Source organism: Musca autumnalis, unplaced genomic scaffold (genome assembly GCF_047663935.1).
Source record: "Musca autumnalis isolate F117 unplaced genomic scaffold, ASM4766393v1 scaffold_5, whole genome shotgun sequence".
Lineage (NCBI taxonomy): Eukaryota > Metazoa > Arthropoda > Insecta > Diptera > Muscidae > Musca > Musca autumnalis.
Genome location: NW_027412088.1, coordinates 1431857 through 1453830, shown reverse-complemented (window position 1 = coordinate 1453830; position 21974 = coordinate 1431857). Strand labels below are relative to the sequence as shown.

General features: G+C 33.9%; 2 protein-coding genes across 4 annotated transcripts in view; one reads left to right on the top strand and one right to left on the bottom strand.

Annotated features, from left to right (window-relative positions):
- The window catches only part of LOC141406737 (uncharacterized), a 95233-nt gene extending 94110 nt beyond the window's left edge, over positions 1–1123 (bottom strand). Inside the window, exon 1 of one of the 3 annotated variants that reach the window (XM_073992704.1) lies at positions 920–1123. In XM_073992704.1, coding sequence (XP_073848805.1) covers positions 920–1046 — 127 coding nt within the window. In that variant the 5' untranslated portion in view covers positions 1047–1123. The remainder of the gene's footprint in view (positions 1–919) is intronic. The other 2 variants (XM_073992703.1, XM_073992702.1) reach the window with 2 other exon arrangements.
- A 3098-nt stretch (positions 1124–4221) lies between these two features.
- On the top strand, positions 4222–20637 carry Als2 (Amyotrophic lateral sclerosis 2). Its single transcript, XM_073957511.1, has 8 exons — positions 4222–6095; positions 6167–8292; positions 8381–8517; positions 18706–19239; positions 19304–19795; positions 19851–20002; positions 20069–20244; positions 20310–20637. Exons 1-8 carry the CDS (start codon positions 5456–5458, stop codon positions 20358–20360), a joined length of 4308 nt encoding a protein of 1435 aa, XP_073813612.1. The 5' UTR covers positions 4222–5455; the 3' UTR covers positions 20361–20637.
- Positions 20638–21974: the final 1337 nt, after the last annotated feature.

Genomic DNA, 21974 nt, shown 5'->3' with positions numbered 1-21974 from the left:
CCCTTTACAGCCATGGAAAACAAAAATTTAATACATACCGTAAAGTTCTGAAAAGTGTTATTTATGGTATGGGGTTGTATACCAAGCAGTGACGTTGGTAACATCCAGATTTTGGAGGAAACAATGACAGATGAAGTTTATTTAGATGTTTCAAAACATGATTTAACCAAAAACGTCAAGAAATTTAGGCCTATTGGCCCTGGAAAATTGCAATATAAGTACTACCAAGACAACGCCCCTAAGCATAAATCTAATTTATGTAGGACTTGGTTGTTATACAACTGTACCAAAGTCATTTACACCCCGTTCCAATGTCTAAATATTAGCCCCATCGACAATTCATGTGTACACCTGAAGGAAAAAGTCGAGAATAGGCCGCCCACTAACCTGGGGGACTAAATAAAATGCAATAAAGAAGAATGGCAAAAAATGCCATTGGAATATGACATTACGAAACTTATTTATTAAATTCAGATACGTTTACAAGCTGTTTTTGATGCCAAAGGTGAGCATACGAAATATTAGAACCAACTTTTCGAAAAATACCGTAAAATACTGAAAAGTTGTGGATTTTGCAATTCTTTAGTTGACAGTGCAAATAATGAGTTGTTTTCATTTTTGTTAATTTTAAGAAAATGTTTAGTGAAATTTAGCTGTTTTTTATTTTATTATATTAATAAACATCTGTATGAATTGTACTGTCAACAAAAATATCAAAAAATTTATTTATTTATATCAATAAAATGAGGTTTTATTTAAAATTTTGTAATAATTTTGGTTTTGCAATAATTAAGTTGACTAACTGTATGTGCATATCTCTCTATATATCGTTGTGATCAGGATCTCCCAAGGACTACCATGCCCCTATGAGACTTAAGCCCACTCCCATAGCTTACTACCATTCATTTCATACACTTACCATCCATCACTAATTCGTCTGATAGTTGCTTCCAAGCCTCATTCCTTTCCTTGATATTACTTGATTTGTACAAGCACGCTTTCTTCCTTACACCAAAAATTATTTTTTTATTTAAATTATCATCCATGTTTGTTTTCGTTTAAATTAATAATAATACCAACCAACGACACGCAAAATTCGAATAAGGGCCATAAAAGAGAATCAATGATGAAAATGAAAACAAAAAGAAATAGCCGACTTGTTTCACTTTGTCTGTCTTCTATTATTGGCATCATTTGTCAATTTTCGGCCTACAAATCCCCGCAGGATTCTTCGACAAAGATGTCAATATTATAAGATAGGAATAGTCAATTGTGAAAAATTAACTGTAGAGGGAGTTAACCTCTGTTGCTACGATATCATAGCAACATTCTGTTAAACGAAAACTGTTACTAATTGGAATATTGACAAGAAAAACATTAAAACTCAACTTTGACGGCATTCGCTTTTGATTTTTTCATTGAATGAACAATAAAAAAAGAAAAGAAATAAATTTCAGCCACAAAACACGACGTTAATGTTTTCTGCCGCGAGAAATGGGAATCAAAAACGATTGGCATTGCTGTTATCAATTCCAGTGAGTTGTGTAGCCATCTGTAACCAAAATGTGGAACTATTAGCATATGTTTTTGGAAAATGCATTTGTTCGGGTCTTTATTGCTATACGTCTTTGTCTTCGATGATTTGGTTGTAAGTCGGTGATGCCATGGCACAATCACCAGGTAGATGCTAAGGCGAATTGCTACAACAAAGCAACTTTTTGGGGTACTGTGAAATGTCAAAAATTGTAAACAAGCGAATTTAGTTATGATTGTGCCATGGGTGATGCTCAAATATTTTGTGTCTCTCTGAGCGAGTCTTTCCTTTGGTCGAAGGTCACACTAGAGTGGTTTAGGGATAGGTAAGTCGACTTTCGATTAATCGATTAGTCGACTTTTTGCAGTGAAAAGTCTAAAAATCGTAGTCGACTTTTGGCTGGAGGGAAAATCGCATAATCGATTATCTTGTGATCGATTTCGAGTTTGCCAATTGATTGCTTACTTGGCGGTTTTACATTTTCAAAAGAAAACTCGAAAATCGACGAATAATCGATCATAATCGATTTTCTGCGGTTATGAAAAAGTCGAGTTTTATGACAAGTTAAATAATCGCCAGAGGGAAAAATCGCATTTTTAGTTTTAGACCAAAATCGAAAAGTCGAAAAATCGATTATTGCTTTCCATTACCTATTCCTAGAGTGGTTTCATTGAAACTTTTAGGTATTTATAGATCGAGTTCCCCACTACAGCAACTTTATGATATCACTCTACTGTGAAACTCGACCTAGGAACCCTTGTTTTCAAGAAATTGTTTCAATCATGGCCTATAGGTCCTCTGACAAAATCAGATGATTTCGATTTGAGCTGTCAAAATTCATATTTTTCATTTTAATTCGCTGTGAGGTATTGAGATGTATAGAAACAGGTAGATGTATCTCGAAAAAAGAAAACAAATAAACTTAATGTTGCACACATAAAATGTCAACATTTGTTGTGTTTGTATGAGAATTTAATTTACAATAACTTATTTTAGCAGTTCAAGTTCGATCAGCTCATGGTACAATTAGAAAGGTAGATGCCTCAGCCCAGCTGATCGAATCTAAAACGTCAAAAAACTAGGAATTCGCCATGAAAAATGAAAACAAAAAACCATATGATTCGGTAAGTAAGAGATAGCGTGTCTACACTTTATAGACAAACACAAGCGATAAAAAGAGACAACAACAGATCATTCGGCGAAAATTTTGACAGTTTACATTACAAAAAAAGTTGCTTTGTTGGAACAATTCACCGATACATCTACCTTTATAATTGCATAATGTCAACAACAGTTGGTCTGTTCCTTTACTTTTAAAAATGGTAACAGTGGCAAAAAATGGTAAAAGTGGTGAACTGGTCTCATATAAATTGTATGCTTTTTAAAGTAAAGGAACACTTTGCAGGTTAAAAATGGTAAGAAATGGTAACCTCAGGCACGTAAAGGAACAGAGTTAGTAACAAATAGCTTTGTTCCAGAACTAAAAAGTTTTTACAATTTACGACTTTTACACTTTTTACCCGAAAAACCGTTCCCGTACACAAAAAAGTTGTAAAATGTTCACTTCTCTGAATTACGCTCTCTTTAAAAACTTTTTACTCGAAAAATTTGAGCGTGTAAAAATAGTAACATGGATGCCGACGTCTGATTGGCTGGTACGCCGACTTTGACATTTGTTCCAGTTTTTTTGACGTATTTTCCATTTTTCCGATTCCGAACTATTTCAAAAAACTTCTGCGTTAGAACAATTTTTTTTACAGTTCTCTCTTTTACGAGTTTTACTATTAAAAAGTACGGGAACGAAGCTAAATGTAAACCCTGCTTTTAACAGAATAGGCTATAACATGGTGGAATAAGAAGGTGTTACATCAAATCATACCAAACGTCAAATTTGATCACAATAATGCAGTGCTGTGAATTGCTTGTTTACATTTTGTATAAGATTTTATTCACAATAATGCATTTTGACAACTAGTCTGAAAATCAGCTGTTTTTGGTGCTGTACCTTCTTATTGTGCCATGGGCTATAACCAAGATCTATTTAACAGGTCACGTAAGTAGCACAAATACAACTCTGTTTCGGCCAAAAATTCTTCAATATGTCAAAATGTTTGTTTACGTTTTCATACAATTTATTCACAATAACAAAAAATTTGACAGATTGAAACCAATCATCTGGTCATTTTACGCCACCTTATTATTATTTCATCATGGCTATAACAATAAAAATATTGTAATCAGCTGTTAGCTGTGGCCTACCCATGGCACAATCGTACAGGTACTCGCATCAGACCAGCTGATTTAATGCGAGCTGTCAAAAAGTTGTTGTAATTGAAAACACAAAATTGAAAAACAAAAATTTGCAGTTTTTCTAAAAATGTTCGGGGATTTAATAAATTTTTATTTTTTTATTTTTCCTGTCATAATAAATTTATGGGGTTTCTACACGGTATGTTTTTTACATATTCATGCATAGCAACTGTCACTTTTTTCGCCCATATGTAATTCCTTCTGCACGGCAGAATTTTATTTTTCATTCGTTTTCTGTTGTTTTCTTTATTTATATCGCGTACAAACAAAACAGCTGTTTACCTTTAGTTGTACAGACGAGAATAGAGCGCGTTCTATTCGAAAAATATACATATGCATGGACATAACACTTTGATGCATTGAAATTTCTGTATGGTTCACACCATGTGTACAAAATTCAGATTTGTAAAAAGTGACAGTTGGTATGCATAAATATGTAAAATACATGCCGTGTAGAACACACTTTATTTCGATACATTCTCTCATTTGTTAAGCTGAGTACACATTGCCAGTTTTGAATGACAGCTTTGTTGGTGCTCGCTAGTGTGGCCGTTCATTTTTGTCATTCATCATGCAACCACAAAATATTTTGTGGTTGCTGGACGGTTTGACAGTTATCGATAACTGCGAAATATCGACATTCAAAACTGACAATGTGTACTGCTCTTTAGAGTTGGGACATATTTTATCGTCGTTCTGAGAGCAATTTAAATTTAACAATGTACAAAAATCGTTGTTCGTTCTCAAAATTTGGGTTCGAACAACGAATAGAGAGCGAATTAGCCTTAGTATGAACAAGGCATTACCCATGGTTTAATAAGAAAGGTTAGCCAAAGCTTTATGTGAATTTAAATTTTTTCATTCGAGTATGCCTAAAACTTCAAAACAATATAAACAAACTGTGTATGTGTGTGTGGTGTTTGAATAATATGCCAAACAATTTTAAAAACAATCGAATTCAATGATTTTTAAAATTGTTTTTAGACCATTTGTATGGAAGAAATTGGTGAGATTTGCATTGAAACAATCAGTTTATCATATTCACAACTCGATTATGTGGAGAAAACTTAACTCTTCATTCATTTTTCGCGTTTTTTATAAAATGATCAAAAAATACATTGTAAACAAACCCACTTGTTGCTTTTATTTTGAAGTTTTAGGAATTGAAGAAAAACAAGGGTTCTATAGATTTTTTCATTTAAATCTACCTCTTTACTTATACCATGGCATTACCCAATTTGTTCCTGCACTTTAAAAAAATGTGTATATGGAACTCATCTTTATATTCTTTTCACACTTTTAGAATTAAAAATGCACGGGAACGGTACTAATGTGTATGGCAAGTTTGACATTCATTTCAATCTGTCAAATTCGTCCTTATTGTGAATCATTTGTATGAAAACCATGATGAAAACGTAAACAAATAATTTGACAGTTTGGAGGATTTTATTATATCGTCTTGTTTGTTATACTATACTCTTTATACTCTTCTTCTATTGTTACTATTGTTTTGTTTTGTTAACAAAAAACATTAAAACTTTAAGACATCGACTAAAATAATGTGATAATACCCAAAGATAATATATTTGTTTATTCAATACGAAATAAATTATGGAAAACGGCAATAATCGGGATGTTGGGGATGCTTTTATATTTCATAAGGGTTCAAGGGTTTTTATTGAATGGAATGAAAATGCTAGACCACCACCCCCATTACAAATACATCGGATATGTTCTATAAGACCAGACTATTTTATATTGATTGTTAATGATTCCCTATATGAGGCCAGATTCGAACAAAGTAAATCAACTCTCCGTTTGTCCTTCATTCGGAATTCGGCATATGATGTTCAATTCTGCAAGGATTTACAATGTTTGTACATAGTTGGAAACAATGGAAGTGTTATGGCTCAGTCATTATTGAGCGACCATCAACAAATCGTCTGCAAAGATAAATGGCGTATATTAACATTCGATCCTTTAGAATTATCAGAGGAAGGGGTGCAAATTAAACAAATCTGCTGCTCTTCTGATGGAGTTATTTTCGTTTCGGTTTGTTCCGATATATATGCTATAGGCAATTATGGAAGTAACCATACTTCAGCAGATTGTTACCAGCCAAAATTGTTGCGACTTTTTTCAAATCCGGTAGATATTTTAGATGTAAGGGCCGGAACTAGCTTTTTTGTCTTTCTAGTCAGAAAGAGAATGGAAAATGAAAGACAATCGTATACAACAGTTAACAAATATGGTAATGTAATGATGCAATTCATTTCGTCTTCAAGAAGAGTGTAATGTTTGTATGTTTCTTATATATTCTAGATGAACTTCCAGATCTCGTTTGCTCAGATATGCCTAATCAAAGAGAAGATTCCGAAACACCAACGACTTTGGATTCGTCCTTATTGCAGAACAATTTGATTTTTCATGGCCAAACATTACTTCAAACTGAAATTTACACTATCGGATCTCCAAATAATGGTGTCCTTGGAACTGGGGACCATATTAAGCGTGACTCAATTTTTGCAGTGCAAAAGCTGAAAGACATAGGTGTTTGCAGCGTTTCAACGGGCAATGAGTACACTATTGTAAGGACTATTGATGGAACTTTTTATCAATGGGGTAATACATCTGTGGCCTGTGAGCTAAGTAGTCCGACGGAAATGTCTTTTCACACTATAACCAAATGCAATATTGTGGAAGCTAGTTGTGGTGACAGGAAAACAGTATTTATGACAACTCAAGGAGATGTGTATGAATGGGAGAATTGTCTGTTACATCATGCGAACGAGGTTTCTTTGCAAAAAATAAAACCACATAGGCGCCAAAATTCATGTCCTTTGCTGCTCACTTGTTCAAATCTTATAATTTATAATCACAAGCATTTCAATAGTGCATTCACAGCCATATATGGTCAATTTCAAACACAAACTAAGTCAATGCTGCGTCATCAAACTGATTTTCTCAAATTGAAAAGAATAGTGGAGAAATTTTTCTTAAAAGAATTCCAAGAGATATGCAACCAGTGGCAGAATGTACTTTTCTTTTTAGCTGCGTTATTAGACTCTTTAGAGCAATTGTATTGGTCAGATAATGAAGATGTCTCAATATTATGTCTAATTTCCCACTTTCGTGAATGCACCCAAATACTTGACACTTACTCTAAACTATTCTGTGACATGTATTCAATAGACGGCTTTCAAGCGGTACAAAACATTCCCCAAACTTCAAAAAATATATCGCTTGAAAATATAAATGCATCACCATCAGTGGCCTACGAAGGCGATGAGCATAATATCATCAAAATATTCAAGGCTCCTTTTCAATTGTTTCCCCACATCACTCAATTGTTGGAAAAAATACAAAAATACGATTACAAGTACAAAGAGAATTTAACATTGTGGTTGGAATTTGTAAGAAAAAATCGAATTGATATGGAATTGGCAGAAAATACGCGCGACTTTTGGCGGTCGAATCAAAAAAATGCCAAAATTATCCATTTCAAACGAAAGAATCGCCGTGTTATACTAACATCCTCCGCAGTACCTATTAAATTAGCACACTCGATAATGGGATTGTCCACACATACATTTATTTTATTCACCGATTGTCTGTGTCAGGTGGGAAACCATGTAACCACATATCCGCTGGAGGCCGTGTGGATGAAAAGAGATGAGTTGGGCATAACAATAAAGACACCCGAAAAGAAATTCATATTGATGGCACGCAGCCAACTTGATAGAGATCTTTGGTATGACCAGTTGGAATCGTCAATAAAGAATATACTGCGTTTGCCGGAAAAACTAAAGATACCAGAAGCGCGAAATATCTACTATCATTTTAATAATCATACTGTATATGCGGGTGTTTATGCCAAAGGTAGTTTTTCAAATGCCCTTATGCATGGCAAATGTCGTCTGCAATTTCCCAATGGAAAGCTTTATGCTGGCGAAGTTATTCATGGAATTATTGAGGGTTATGGACGCATGTTCTTACCAAAGATTGGACTGTATAAGGGTCACTTTAAAAATGGCAAATTTTGCGGCCATGGAACCCTTATAATAAATGAAAAGGAAGTCTATGAAGGAAATTTTCGCAATGGCCTTTTCCACGGTCATGGACACCTGCAACATCCTGAATATGTATATATTGGTGAATTCGAAGACAACCTCAAATGTGGCTATGGCGTACTTCATCAAGTGATAACTGGCGAAAAATATCTTGGAATGTTTGCCGATAACAAACGAATGGGATCGGGAATCTGTATTACTGAATCCGGAAACTATTTTGAGGGTTGTTTTGCTAATGGTGAACTTTCAGGCAAATGCGTTGCAATATTTCCTAATCAGTATTATTATGAAGGCGAGTCTTCGTTACATGGTCCAAATGGTGTCGGAAAATATTACATGGTTAATCGTGATTCGAGCAATCAAGAACGACTTGTGGCGGTAAGTAGTGTGTGCTTACAATGGCACAAATACAAAGTTAATTAAAATGACACAATTCCTTATTATTTAAAAATTTCCATTCTTTAAGGATTATCTTGTTTCTCCAAATTATGAAAACGTAGTAACTGGAAACGTCTTATGCGGACAATTAAGTGGAAAATGGGAAAATGTAAAAATAAATAATGGATCAATGGAAATAAACGAAAAATTTTCTCAATATCCAAGGTATGTTGAAACGTTATTGTGTGGTGTTGTACTAATAAGTACATTTTCCTTGAAATGTGCGAACTGATGTAAGCATATTTTAATTATTAGGCAAAAAATAGGAAAATAATAGGAACTTTTTAAGTTTGTAACGAATTTAAAAATTGTACATATGTTGGTGTCCATTCGGAATAATTTGAGTTAGGGGTTTAACGAGTATATCGCTAGCTTTTTATTCCTAATGATCGCTATAACTCGTATTTTGCATATTTCTAAAAAAATACAATCACGATTATAAAAGCAAAATGTAAATTTTAATAATGTGGACAGTCGGTAACACAGTTCTTCAATAAAATTTCAATAGAAGGGTTTTTTTGGACCATATAGAAGTTATTACGTCAAATGTGAAAAATGTTAATAGTCGACAACACAAAATTCTTCGTACCCCCTAGCAGAATTTACTAAAACGGGCACTAAATGGGTACTAAAATTTGATGTCACTGATTCGTCGCGACCTTTTTCTTCTAGACTCAATATTTCGGGGGTTATTATTATGTCGTCAGCGTAAAAAGATCTTATATTGGCTCATTTGTTGCTAGAAAGATAAACTTAAATCATATCGTGAATCTAGACACTTTTCGAAACCAAATTCATCCAACATTTGACGGATTTAACACCACTCTCCTGTACTTGGCGTTTTAAAGTTATTTACGTCAGATGTAACCTAATATTTGAGGTCATATACTTCAATTATGTACTTTGTTTATGTCATAATGTCTTAAATCAACCCAAATTTACTGAACGGGGATACAAATTTATTTCAAAAATCTTAATTTTACATAGATTTTAGGTTCATTCCAAATAGTAAACGCCACTAACTGCTGTATAGCTCAATATCACTAGAATATTAGTACATGCCTATCGACAAAATTTCTTATTTAAAGGAATCATGTTCACAATCACACTTCCAATTCGCCATATGAACGAAAAAGTGTCCCATCCAAATGTAAAAGTCACGTGCAACGTTCAGGCTTTATTTACTTTTTACGTCATTTACAAGAGAAGGTTTGGTATAATATACCAAACCAAAATATTATGTCTAATATTTTCGAATAGCATATATTGCCGCATTTTTTTGCAAGCTAACTTTGCAGCCGCGTCAGCATGCACATTTATTTATTTATTGACGTTGTATACACACACCACAAGATGTAAAAATTTTAATTTTTCGTTTTTTCTTTCGTTTAAAAATATAAAAATTTCCTATTTTCTTAAATAGGGAAAATATTTTTGTAAAAAATAGCGCGATTTTTGTCAAAAATATATTCGCCTGCGGCGCTTTTCGATATTAAAAAATAGTTGCATTGTGGCGTTTTTGCTTTAAACTTAAAAGCAGTATTTGCATATACATATTTACACTAGTTTTCTATTTTCTCAAGTAATAAAAATATTTTTGTAAAAAATCGGGCGATGTTTTACAAAAATATTTTCGACTGCGACGCTTTTTGATTTTAAAAAATATTTGCATATTTTTACAAAAACGTTCTAGTTTTTAAATATTGAAACTATTTTTGAAAAAATCGAGCGATTTATTACATATATATTTTGGCGTATGTTTACAAAAACTTTGTATTTTCTTAATTTGTTAAAGTATTTTTGTAAAAATCGCACGATTTAAAATATTTTCGCCTAATGCCCTTTCGTTATTTAGAAATTGTAATTGCATACTTTTAAAATAACTTCGCATTTTCTTTAAATGGAAAAATATTTCAGTAAGAAATCCTGAGATATTTTCAAAAAAAAAAAAAAAATGCGGCGTTTTCTTTATTAAGAAATGATAATTGAATATTTTTCAAATAAATTTGCATTTTCTTAAAATAAAGGATATTTTAGAAAATCCCAGTATTTTATTAAAAAAATATAATTAAAAATTTACTTAAATTTTATAAACGGTAATAACTCCCGTTGGGAGTTATGTCCGCGAGGTGGTGTTAGACATAGCCATGGCGGACATAACTCCCAAAATCGATTTGGGAGTTATGTCCGTTGGGGTAATGTCGCGGCACCTTTTGCCACAGAAATGAACTGGTAATTTTTTTCTTTCATTGGACAATTGAAAATTCACCATTGACTCCATACAAATTACTATGAAAACTTCGAGGACCAGTGGCACGTGTTAACATAACATATTCCGATTGTGCTGAAACTTTGGTAATCTAACAAAACTAAACACTCTAGGGATCCGACATCTATTATTTTCCCTTTGGGTTAAAACCAGTCTAATGCCCAACCCATCGCATTAGCTTGATATTTACAACGGAAATATTTTTGGCCATACAAGTGGATTCACTGTGCATGTTGCAATGTTTCTAAGAACTATTAAAGAAATTTGCTAAAAGTGTTTTTCTATCAGTACATACTCTAGGCATAACCGTGAATGTTTTTCCATAGTCATTTGTTGGAAGATAACTTAAACAACTAGAAATTTTCTGCCAAATCCTACAAAGGGACACTAATTACGAACATGATCTTATTTCAGGAAAATCATTCTTTCTGTCGGAATCAATGAAAAAGGTACTAAAAACGATAGGGAACCAATTATTCCACCATTCTGATTACTAAAATAGCACAAAACGCCAACAATATGGTAATTATTAATCGATCAATGCTCAATTTAAAAATGCTCATTTTTTGTTTTCCTGTAAAGTTTTAGTATAACGGTACTTACTGTAAATGAAGAATTTTTTTATGCCATCTTAAAGACAAGTTTTCAGCCTACAAAACAGTTTGTTGAATTGTTAAAAAATCTTAAATCGTTTAGAAGTTATCAACGTTTACATTTTTTAGTTCAGATTGCATCATTTGTAGTGACACCCACTGTATATAATTTAGCGAGTTTCTTTATTCCTGCTCCATTAGGGTGGCTTTAAAATATCTATGCCAGATTTTTTTAAGGCACCTCCCTAAAGTGTTTAACTTTTTATTGATTGTATTGGCATGGTTACACTATAGCTTTTTGCCGATGATTTATTTGATATTTGCGCTATGGAGTTGACATTTGAAACCCAAATCCACTGGGTTAATCCGTGTTATAAGAATGACAATGTTTGAGCACAAATGGAAGATGTTAACGTTCCAATGGTGCCTCGATGTTTTGAAAATCTCGACTATTTGGCGATTTTGGCGACCCATATCTATGAAACGACTAAAGCTATTTATCTAATATATATTTGAGTTTGGTGATAAGTGACTGACTGACTGACTGACTCATCATCAACGCCCAGCTAAAACGGCTAAAGCTAGGAGCTTGAAATTTTACGAGTAGGTCACTGTTGGTGCAAATGTGCGAGATAAGGCCGGGTTTTGCAAAATTCGTCCCGGAACCACAAAAAATAACAATAACAAAAATCCTTATTATTCACTGTTATTACTTACTTATGTACTTTGTTGGCAACACATCTGTCAAATTAAATGCTATAATTTCTTAGTACCTTCTTCAATAGTTTGTTTGGCTCGAGGTCAATAATAAAACAATGATAAGTTTGCTTTATTATTTTATTTTACTTCCGATATTTCGATCGTCCTTGACGATCATCATCAGGGAATTCCGATTTTAAATAGAACATAAAAACATAAATTACATCAATGTCAACAAAAATACATTAAATAATAATTACATTTTATAACAACTTCACTTTCATTTCTATTGCACAGGTGATTTGCTACTGAAACTTTTGTTCTTACTCTCTTACCCTGCGTTTACAAATGCCAGTATTGGCAAGACAATAGCAAAAATACAAACCTTTTTCACAAATACATTTATAAATTTTTAAATATGTATAGAGAAAAGTATGAATGTATTGGTGAAAATGGTTTGTAGCTTTGCTATTGCCTTGCCAATACTGTCTGTGTGTAAACGCCTAGTTAATTGTTTGGTCTTTTGGACAATGTTCCTATATATTTGTGCACAGTGTTCTGTGTCGGTTTTGTAATTCATGCGACTTTCATTTGGTACGTTAATAATATGAAGCATTTCCAACATATATCTGTGCTTATAATTAGTTTCCTGTGCCATAATTTGTACGTCCTTTAGGTTTGGAGTATGGCCAGTCTGAGAGCAATGCGCAGCAAGAGCTGTCTTTTGTTCCAATGGTTTGTTTTTGAGCTTTAAATCAGACTTATGACCACTAAGTCTGGTTTTGAGTTTCGTCTTTGTAGTGCCAACGTATATCTTCGGCGATCGAAATATCGGAAGTAAAATAAAATAATAAAGCAAAATTATCATTGTTTTATTACTGACCTCGAGCCAAACAAACTATTGAAGAATTATCAGATCAAAGTCAACTATCAACATTAATGTATTTCTTAATACCGTAAAATATCACAAACAATTTCAAATTTTGTAGTTTACTTCTAGGCGCATTTATTTTATCGTAAACCAATATAAACATATTGGAAAGACAATGATTGGTGATAATAGTATAAACTTCATTCTGATTTACGAATGATTTACGTCTCTTTAATAATTTTGTTTTCACATAACAGGTGTCGCACAAAAGATTACAAACGATGAATTTGTAAAAATTTTGATTTTCAATTTCCAATTAAAACAAAAATTTGTTCAATAATGTTTGGTTTGTTGAACATATGAGATGCTGTTGAAGACAAAATTAGGGTATTAAATTCATAAATAACAAAAATAATTTCTATTAAAAAATAGTTTTAATGTTGAGATTTTCTTTATAATTGTGTCACTTGTTCCACAAACATCCCAGAAGGCACAAGGGAGACTTCTCTCATATAAATGAGTGCACCCCGATTCATATTAGCTCAATGATATGGGACATACTGTTTATCGCCGAGTCTTAGACACCACTTGTAGAGAAGTTTTACATGGCTGAAATACTCAGGGAATTACTGAAGTGTATTTTGCCACCGCACAGTGTCCAATTTTCCGAAAAACCTGGCCAAAAATCGAAAAAAGACTTTTATAAATTTACACTAAATAGGTCAAATATTGTTTATAGGGTCCCACTGCATATAGTTACGAAAAAATATATACGTTTCTTGTTTAGTAAGTGGGTATAAAAGCAGGTCAAAGTGACCCTATTTGGAATTTAGTTTTTGTCTCAATATTTAAGTTGTTTATAAAACTATGATAACATCCAAAATAAACAACGGTTTTTATTTTTTTTTTGTTTGCAATTTTAATGAAATGTATGTGAAACGTATTTAATAATTGATGTACGTATTTGTTGATTTTTTTCAAGATCCATTTTCACAATAAATGATTAAAATAGTTGTGAGTAAGATCGAGTTGGGCTGTGTACCTTATCATTATAAAAAGGGAAGAGTTTTTTACCAATTTCCATCGAAACATCCTGCATATATTTGCACATTTAGTTTTTATGTGATTTTTTGTCTTGCTGGTATACAGATGCAGATGTCAGAATATAGTATAGGGTAACTTCCTGGCATTTAGGTAAAATTTAGAGTTTGATGTATTCTAGGACCCTCTGGCGATATTAAAATTGTGTTGGATGACCTAAAAACTAAAGTAGGTTCGAACAACCATAACCTACGCTCCACAATGTCGCGAGTTCATATTAACTGTGGCCAAAAATAGAAGGAGTTGTCGTAGGTGCATCAATTTTGGTACACGTACCTATTATTGAATTACAATCTTCAGGACAAAAAATTGGGTTGGTCGGTCCACGTTTTGATATAGTCCCCATAGAACCGTACCTCCCGATTTTCGGTATTTTGAATGTTTTAGACACAATGACCAACCGAAAGTATTCAAATTTTGTGGTTAGTCTTCGGCAGAGGTATCAAACAATCCAACAGAGAATTGTGGGCTTAGGTCCACGTTTTGATATAGCTCCCATACAACGGTACCTCCCGATAATCGGTATTTTGAAGATTTTAGCCTTATTATTACAGCGAAATTGCTGAAATTTGGTATTTAGTCTTCGTAGGGGGCATTATACCTTCACCTTGAAATTTGTCTGCATAGGTCCACGCCTTCATATAGCCCCCATAGGACGGTACCTCCCGATTTTCGGTATTTTGGAGGTTTTAGCCTGATTATCACACCGAAATGGCTGAAAATTGGTATTAAGTCTCCATTGGGGGACTTATAACCTTCCAGCAGAAATATTTCGGTATAGGTCCTCGTCTTCCTATAGCCCCCATAGAACCGTGCCTCCTCATTTTCGGTATTTTGAGTGTTGTGGCCCCAGTATCCACCCGATCGTCTTTAAATATGAGAATTTTCGTTTTTTGGACCGATTAGTGGTCAGAAAACTGTCAATTTTTTGTAAAAAATCGAATTTTGATTTTCGCTGTTCACAATTTTTTTTAAAAATTGATATTTTTAAAATTCTCTCGTTTTAAAGCAAGATTATTAGGAACTTAATAAGCCCACAAAAATATATGATGATCGGTTCATTCGTTTTCGCGCTATAGCCAACACCGTAAAACGATTTGTTAAAAAAGGGGGTATCCTCTCAGTGAGGTGGTCGCTGAAAAAGAGAAATGACACATTCGTCTGCAAACCTCTGCAGCTGGGACCTTTATATGCAAACAAAAGTGTAGCCAAGTTTATTACATCCTAAGAGAACTTAAGGCCTGCGTACATAAGCTGCTTTGCCTGTTTGCCTTGCTTTGCTGCTTCAATAAAAAATAAAAGAACAAAGAAGGTCGACCCAATTTCCAACTGATGGCAACCCAGTTCAAAATTTCGTCTTTATTCTATTATTTTTATTACGTCAGAAATGAAGCAGGAAAGCAAGGCAATCAGGCAAAGCAGCTTATGTACGCAGGCCTTTAGGAACAATATTTGCAGCGACCGTTTCTTTTAAATTTTAAATATTAACGCATAATATAATTTATTAATTTTAGAAAAAAAAACACAAAAATACGTATTACCTAAAATTGTCGGATTTAAATCCTTATATAGCAAAAACTACTTCACGTATCAGTACCAAAATTCAGATTCTTCTTAATTAATATGTTTTCTATCACTCCGCATCAATAAATTTGTTCAACGAAGTATTTAGTTTTTACCATTTTTGGCCACGGTCGTGACACTGTGCGCTCAATAATGGTGGTACCAGATTCCCGCACAAAGACATACATAAGTACGCATGGGTCTCTCCCGATGGCCGATACAAAAATCAAATAGATCACATACTGATTAGCAAGCTGTTTTTTGGCTCCCTTATTGATGTAAAGACGCGAAGAGGTGCAGATATTGACAGCGACCACAATCTACTGGTCGGCACCTTCCGCCTCCGTCCAGCAGCCATTGGAAAAAAAAGAGCGCAGTAAAATACAACACTATTAAACTACAGGATCCACAGACAAAAACTCTCTACAACAATGTCTTAGACACAGCACTACGCGGATTGCCAACTCATGATTGGGACAGCATTTCGTCTGCTTGTAAGGATACCGCCGAGATTACGCTTGGTCGACGTCAAAATAATCGTACCCCTTGGATAAGCGATAATTCCTGGAGAGAAATCGCACGGAGAAAACATTTGAAAAAGAAATTACATCAGACACACTCCAAAAGGATAATTAAAGAAGAATACCTTTCAACAGCAAATGCGGTAAAACACCTAGTGAACGTGGACAGAGAAAACTACTATAATTCTATAGCTGACGAAGCTGAAAGAGCAGCTAACAATGTCAGGAACACATCTGAGAAACACACCATCCATAAAGGATAAAAACAGAAATGATATTCACTCTATAAAGGCCTGCGTACATAAGCTACTCTGCCTGATTGTCTTGCTTTCCTGCTTCATTTTTGACATAATAAAAATAAAAGGAAATTTCGAACTGGGTTGCCCTTTTCTTTTTTATTCTTTTATCAGAAGTAAGCAAGGTAAGCAGGCAAGGCAGCTTATGTACGCAGGCCTTAAGCGACCAACTTGCTAGATGGAAAGAGTATTTCTCGGATTCGACCGGAATACAAAATAATGCTCATACCGAGACGCTACCAATCTCACGACGTAACCCTCGAAGAGAAATATCAACATCAGCGCCTACGATGGAAGAAGTTTCAAAAGTGCTAAAGTGCTTACAAAACGAAAAAGCCCCGGGACGAGATGCCATTCAGGCGGAGCTTCTTAAATACGGTGAACCTGCTGTCGTAAACCACATAACCCAAATTGTGCAAGATGCATGGAGAACGGGCGAAATACTGAAATCTTGTAAAGATGGTGTAATTGTAACGATTCCCAAAAAAAGGTGACATGAAAAATTTTAAAAACTGGCGAGGTATAACTCTGCAAACGCCATATCAAAAGTCATGGCCTAAATACATACTTCTAAATAGGCTTTCCCCTGTGGTGGATACATTTTTGCGTAAAGAGCAGACGGGTTTCAGGAGAGGACGATCATGCTCAGATCACATAAATACACTCCCTATCATCATTGAACAGTCGTTGGAATATAACTGCCAATTGTATCTTCTATTTATAGATTTTCAACGTGCATTCGACACTGTGTCGAGACCTGCACTCTGGACCGCTCTAGCCGTAAAAGGTATCTCCTATTGGTGTTCTCCTATTCTCACCAAAATGATATAAACAAAGGAAAATCAAAAACAGCACTGTCACAACACACAACGGAGAGTGGCCATACTGCTGATCTGTTGAATGTCAAAATATTAGATTGAGAAAAAAGAATAAAAGACTTAAGGCCTGCGTACATAAGCTGCCTTGCCTGATTGCCTTGCTTTCCTGCTTCATTTCTGACATAATAAAAATAAAAAAATAAAGGAGGCCGAGCAAATTTCGAACTGGGTTGCCCTTTTCTTTTTTATTCTTTTATCAGAAGCAAGCAAGGCAACCAGGCGAGGCAACTTATGTACGTATGCCTTTACATTGGAAAGCCACGAATACAACAAAGGATTGCCAGATCAATTAATACAAAAGAAGACAAGGATAATACGAAGCTTCAGTATTCTATTGCGATTATTTAGAAACGGTTCTGTGATTTAGCTTAAATTTAACTGTGTTTTTTTTTTTTTGGATTGTTTATTTATTGTTAAACTAAATGTTGTGGAGTCCCGTTTTTTTAATAATAAGAAGAAATGTGTAAATAATAATGCAAGGCATTTAAAGTAAGTTAAATTTAAGTAAAATATTTCACGAAACCTAAATCTAATCAAAATTCTCATTTGTTACCAGAATTAAATAAACAAGCCCTTGAAAAAGTTGGAAATCCACCAACGAAACGTCGAGCATAAGGGCGAAACCTATAGCTCTGCGTGTGCGTTCAAAAATACATGTATTTCAAATTGAAAACAACAACAAATATATGTATTTTGTTTTTGTATTTTTGAACGCACACGCAACACGCAGAGCTTTAGGTTTCGCCCTAACATGAAATAAATTCGTTTATTTTCATTCAATTTTTAATTCTATTTTTAAATGAAGCTGATGAAGTAGATTCTGTAGCTGGTTTTCAATTTCCCTCTCATACCCCATCATGATTGCGGATCATGGTGAGTACGCGATCCCTACGTGAAAGGGAGGTCGCTTCCTCGGTCGGCTGGGGTGGGAAACTGAGGCGTGGGAACGTTCATAAAAAAAGACAAATTGAGCGACAGGGTAAGCGAAGTTGTCACTGTAAATTCTTTCAGGTTCTGAAACAGACATTATTACAACCTCACATTGTATATACATATTTTATCTTGCAGAACTCTTGAAGCCCACGTTGTCAATAATAATCATAAATGGTGTAGCTTGTTTACGTAAAATTTTGTAGATTCTTGCAGGTTCTGAAATAGACATTAGGTTTGTCCTTGTACTTTCTCAGTGAATATTACTCAGTAACTTCTTTTTAGAGAGTAAAGCATTTTATACTCTTTCAAAGGAAAAAATTAAAAAAGTAAAAAGACAGCATTCGATTTGATTAATATTTACGATTATGATATTTGAATATTTTAAACTTTTGACAACTGCCTAAAGCTACAAAATGTTACTGAACAAAATTCCTTCAGTAAAAATTATAAGTTCTCAGTAATAAAATTTTCAAAACAAGTTTCTCAATTCATTCTCTTTTACTGAACATTTGTGTAAAAAGACAACATTCAGTAATAATTTGTAATAATTATTACAAATTATCGAGTACGCAGACACACTTATTATTACAACCTCACATTGTAAGCACATATATATTTTTTTCTTGCAGCACTCTTGGAGCCCACGTTGTCAATAATAAGCATAAATGGTGTAGCTTGTTTACGGATTTTGAATACGAGATATTCGATGATTTGTCAAGTTCAAGAAATAATTCTAAAGCCATAACTTTTGCTCTTTGGAATCGTGTGGTGGCCTTTGTAAACAAGCAACAAGAGATTGAACATGAAAAAATGACGGATCTTGACATTGTCAATGGGAAAAGTTATTGCAGGGATTGGAGTATCTTAGAATTGGATACAGCGGATAAATTAAGCTTAAATTCTACGAACTTTTGCTACGATCAGCAATCAGAGATGAACAAGTGTCATTCTCAATCGCAAGATACCCTACTACATGGATGGGATTTTTATAATTTGGATTTGTTAAGTTCCTTTGCTAGTGGCAAAGTAAAGTGCCAAAGCAACGAGGATCCTGCAAATATTTCGAAATTTTCAAAACTTATAGAAATTATGGAAAGTCATGGTACTACAGTGGATTCCTTCAATGACAGTGCTTTAGACAATAGCGACATGATGGATGATTGGTAATTATGAAATGGCTTTTCAATTCTTTGATAAAAAAAATAGGATACATTTTAATTTATTCAGCATATCCCTGCAAACAGAAATGGACTTGATACCTTCGTTTGGAATGTCTGATCTAAGTGATCTGGATTTAGATGCCATCAAATCGTATCTTAACGATGCATTTCGATATCGCTATCATCCCTTAAAACATCTGAAAGATCGTATAACACAAGCATTTTACCGTTCTTATGGCTGTTGGAAAATGAAGCCAACACCTCTTCTGGCCAAACAGGCAATGCGAGAGTGGGAATCAATATCACAAAGAGTGTATAAATTTATACGTCGTCTATTTCCAGCCTTACCCGAGGAATACTGTCTTGTTGGTGAACAAAAGGAGGTACTTTCCCATGTCACATTGCTATATCCGATACTCCTGTCGGAGAACATTTACTCAATGCTATTTGTATTGTATGCAAATCAATACAGCCATAAAGATGAAATCTATCGTCAAAATATTATTCAAGCTGAAAAGTTAAGTGATGAGGAACTGATTAAACGGTTGGATTTTGATAGGTAAGGACGTGAGTTTTCATTCTGGATCGCTCGTTACTAACACTTTGTCGTTTAGAGATTTACTAGGCGTAATCAAAGCAAAACAATTTGCGGAAGCTATTGAAATGCTAAATAAGCTAAAAGAAAAATACAGCCCCATTGCTATGTTGACTGTGATAGAAAACTGCATGGAAAAATTGACTCAAGCCCATAAAGCTATATCGCGAGGTAAAATAAAAATAGTTTCTTAAAAAAAAAGAACACTTGTAATACTCCACTTGCTCATAATTTCAGATACTAAAAACAGTTTTAATGCTGATATTATTATGCCTCTAACATTAGTACTATTGCTAAGAGCTGGAATACACCATTTAGGAGCTGAATTAGCACTCCTCGATGATTTGACCGATGGCAAAAATTTTCAATCCGAAATGAATGGCATACGCGGATATTGTCTCACTACTCTTAAGGTATAAATACAGTATACATGTCAATGAAAAAAAGAAAAATAATTTTGAGTTATGTTTTGTTTTAGGCCTCATACGAACACTTGGCAAATAAAACTTCGTTGCTAGAAACCAAATAATCCGTTTCAAGTGGATCTACATGTTTTAATAGTATAAGCCGATCAACTACATGTTGTTTAAGTATTTTTAGCGGGTCTAAAAATGATCCGCCCATATACACTCATGTTTATAGTATATTATATTTCGTTGATATGTCTATGCAATGTTGGAAGTAACTAAATCCAATGACTTATAAAGCAAACAAACAAAAAAAGAAAATATAATTTTTAATAAGCATGATGGCTTAGAATTAGTGTTGATAAATAAATTAATAAAAACGATTTACTACAAACATAATTGTTCTCATTTTACTTTTCTTTATTGAGTTCATGTCCACATTAAGTAAGTAATATGTAATAGTATGTATTTATATGTAGACAGGTGAGAGCACTTATTTGCTCCTCATTTGAATTAAAATTTTTAACTTTACAGTTCGTGTAAAGAAAAAAATGGTAAATTGGTTGTAATACTTTTTGATAATTAATCGGCAACACTGAAAGAAAGATTGATAACCACTAAACTACATGTTTCGCACTTGCCGACGGTTCTTATCGGGTGTATTACAGTGGAGGCCATTTGCAACAAAATTGCACGTTTTAGGATTTATTTATTAAATATTTTTTTTGAAAGTAAAATTAAGTTTTTTTGCAATTATTTATAGTTTACTAGCGGACCCGGCGAACTTCGTCTCGCTATTAAGGAATAAAATTTCATACAAAAACTCAATTTTCGATCTTTCCAATTTTCCGACTTTTCCAGAGAGATTTTCCAAAATTTTCTCCCGTAAAGACCTTCTCCTCGAAAATACGAATAACTGACAAAAAATTTTACAGAAATCGGCCTAGCCGTTCTCATTTTATGAATTACTATACATTTTTTACACCATTTTTATATATATAGATTGTCTCAAATATAAGAATATAAAAAGTTATGACACGTTATACAACAACAAATTTGAAAATACATAACATGTCTAAAAATTTAGGGGTCGATTATCGATAGCAATTATCGTTGAGTGGAGTTGTCAGTTGTCAAAATTACTTTATGTATGGCAACCTTCAACTGAAGTTGCGAATCTCAGTTGACGACCCGGCTATTTTTCAGCAACAAGTTATTTTCTGTTGCAGTCAGCGTTCGAAAACATACAATAACGTTTTGTACCGTACCTAGCATGAAAAGTTACACTACGATAAGGTACCGTACATGTACACAAACTTTAAAAAGTGTTTTAGTGTTTATGTACATGTACCCAACGAAAATCTTAGCGTACATGTTTGGTACGCAACCACCATTGTAAAGTAACAACCACGTACCCAACCGAAGTGGTTGGGTAAGTACGTGTCAAATATAAAAAGTTATGACACGTTATAAAACAACAAATTTGAAAATACATAACATGTCTAAAAATTTAGGGGTCGATTATCGATAGCAATTATCGTTGAGTGGAGTTGTCAGTTGTCAAAATTACTTTATGTATGGCAACCTTCAACTGAAGTTGCGAATCTCAGTTGACGACCCGGCTATTTTTCAGTAACAAGTTATTTTCTGTTGCAGTCAGCGTTCGAAAACATACATTAAGGTACCGTACAATAACGTTTTGTACCGTACCTAGCATGAAAAGTTACACTATGATA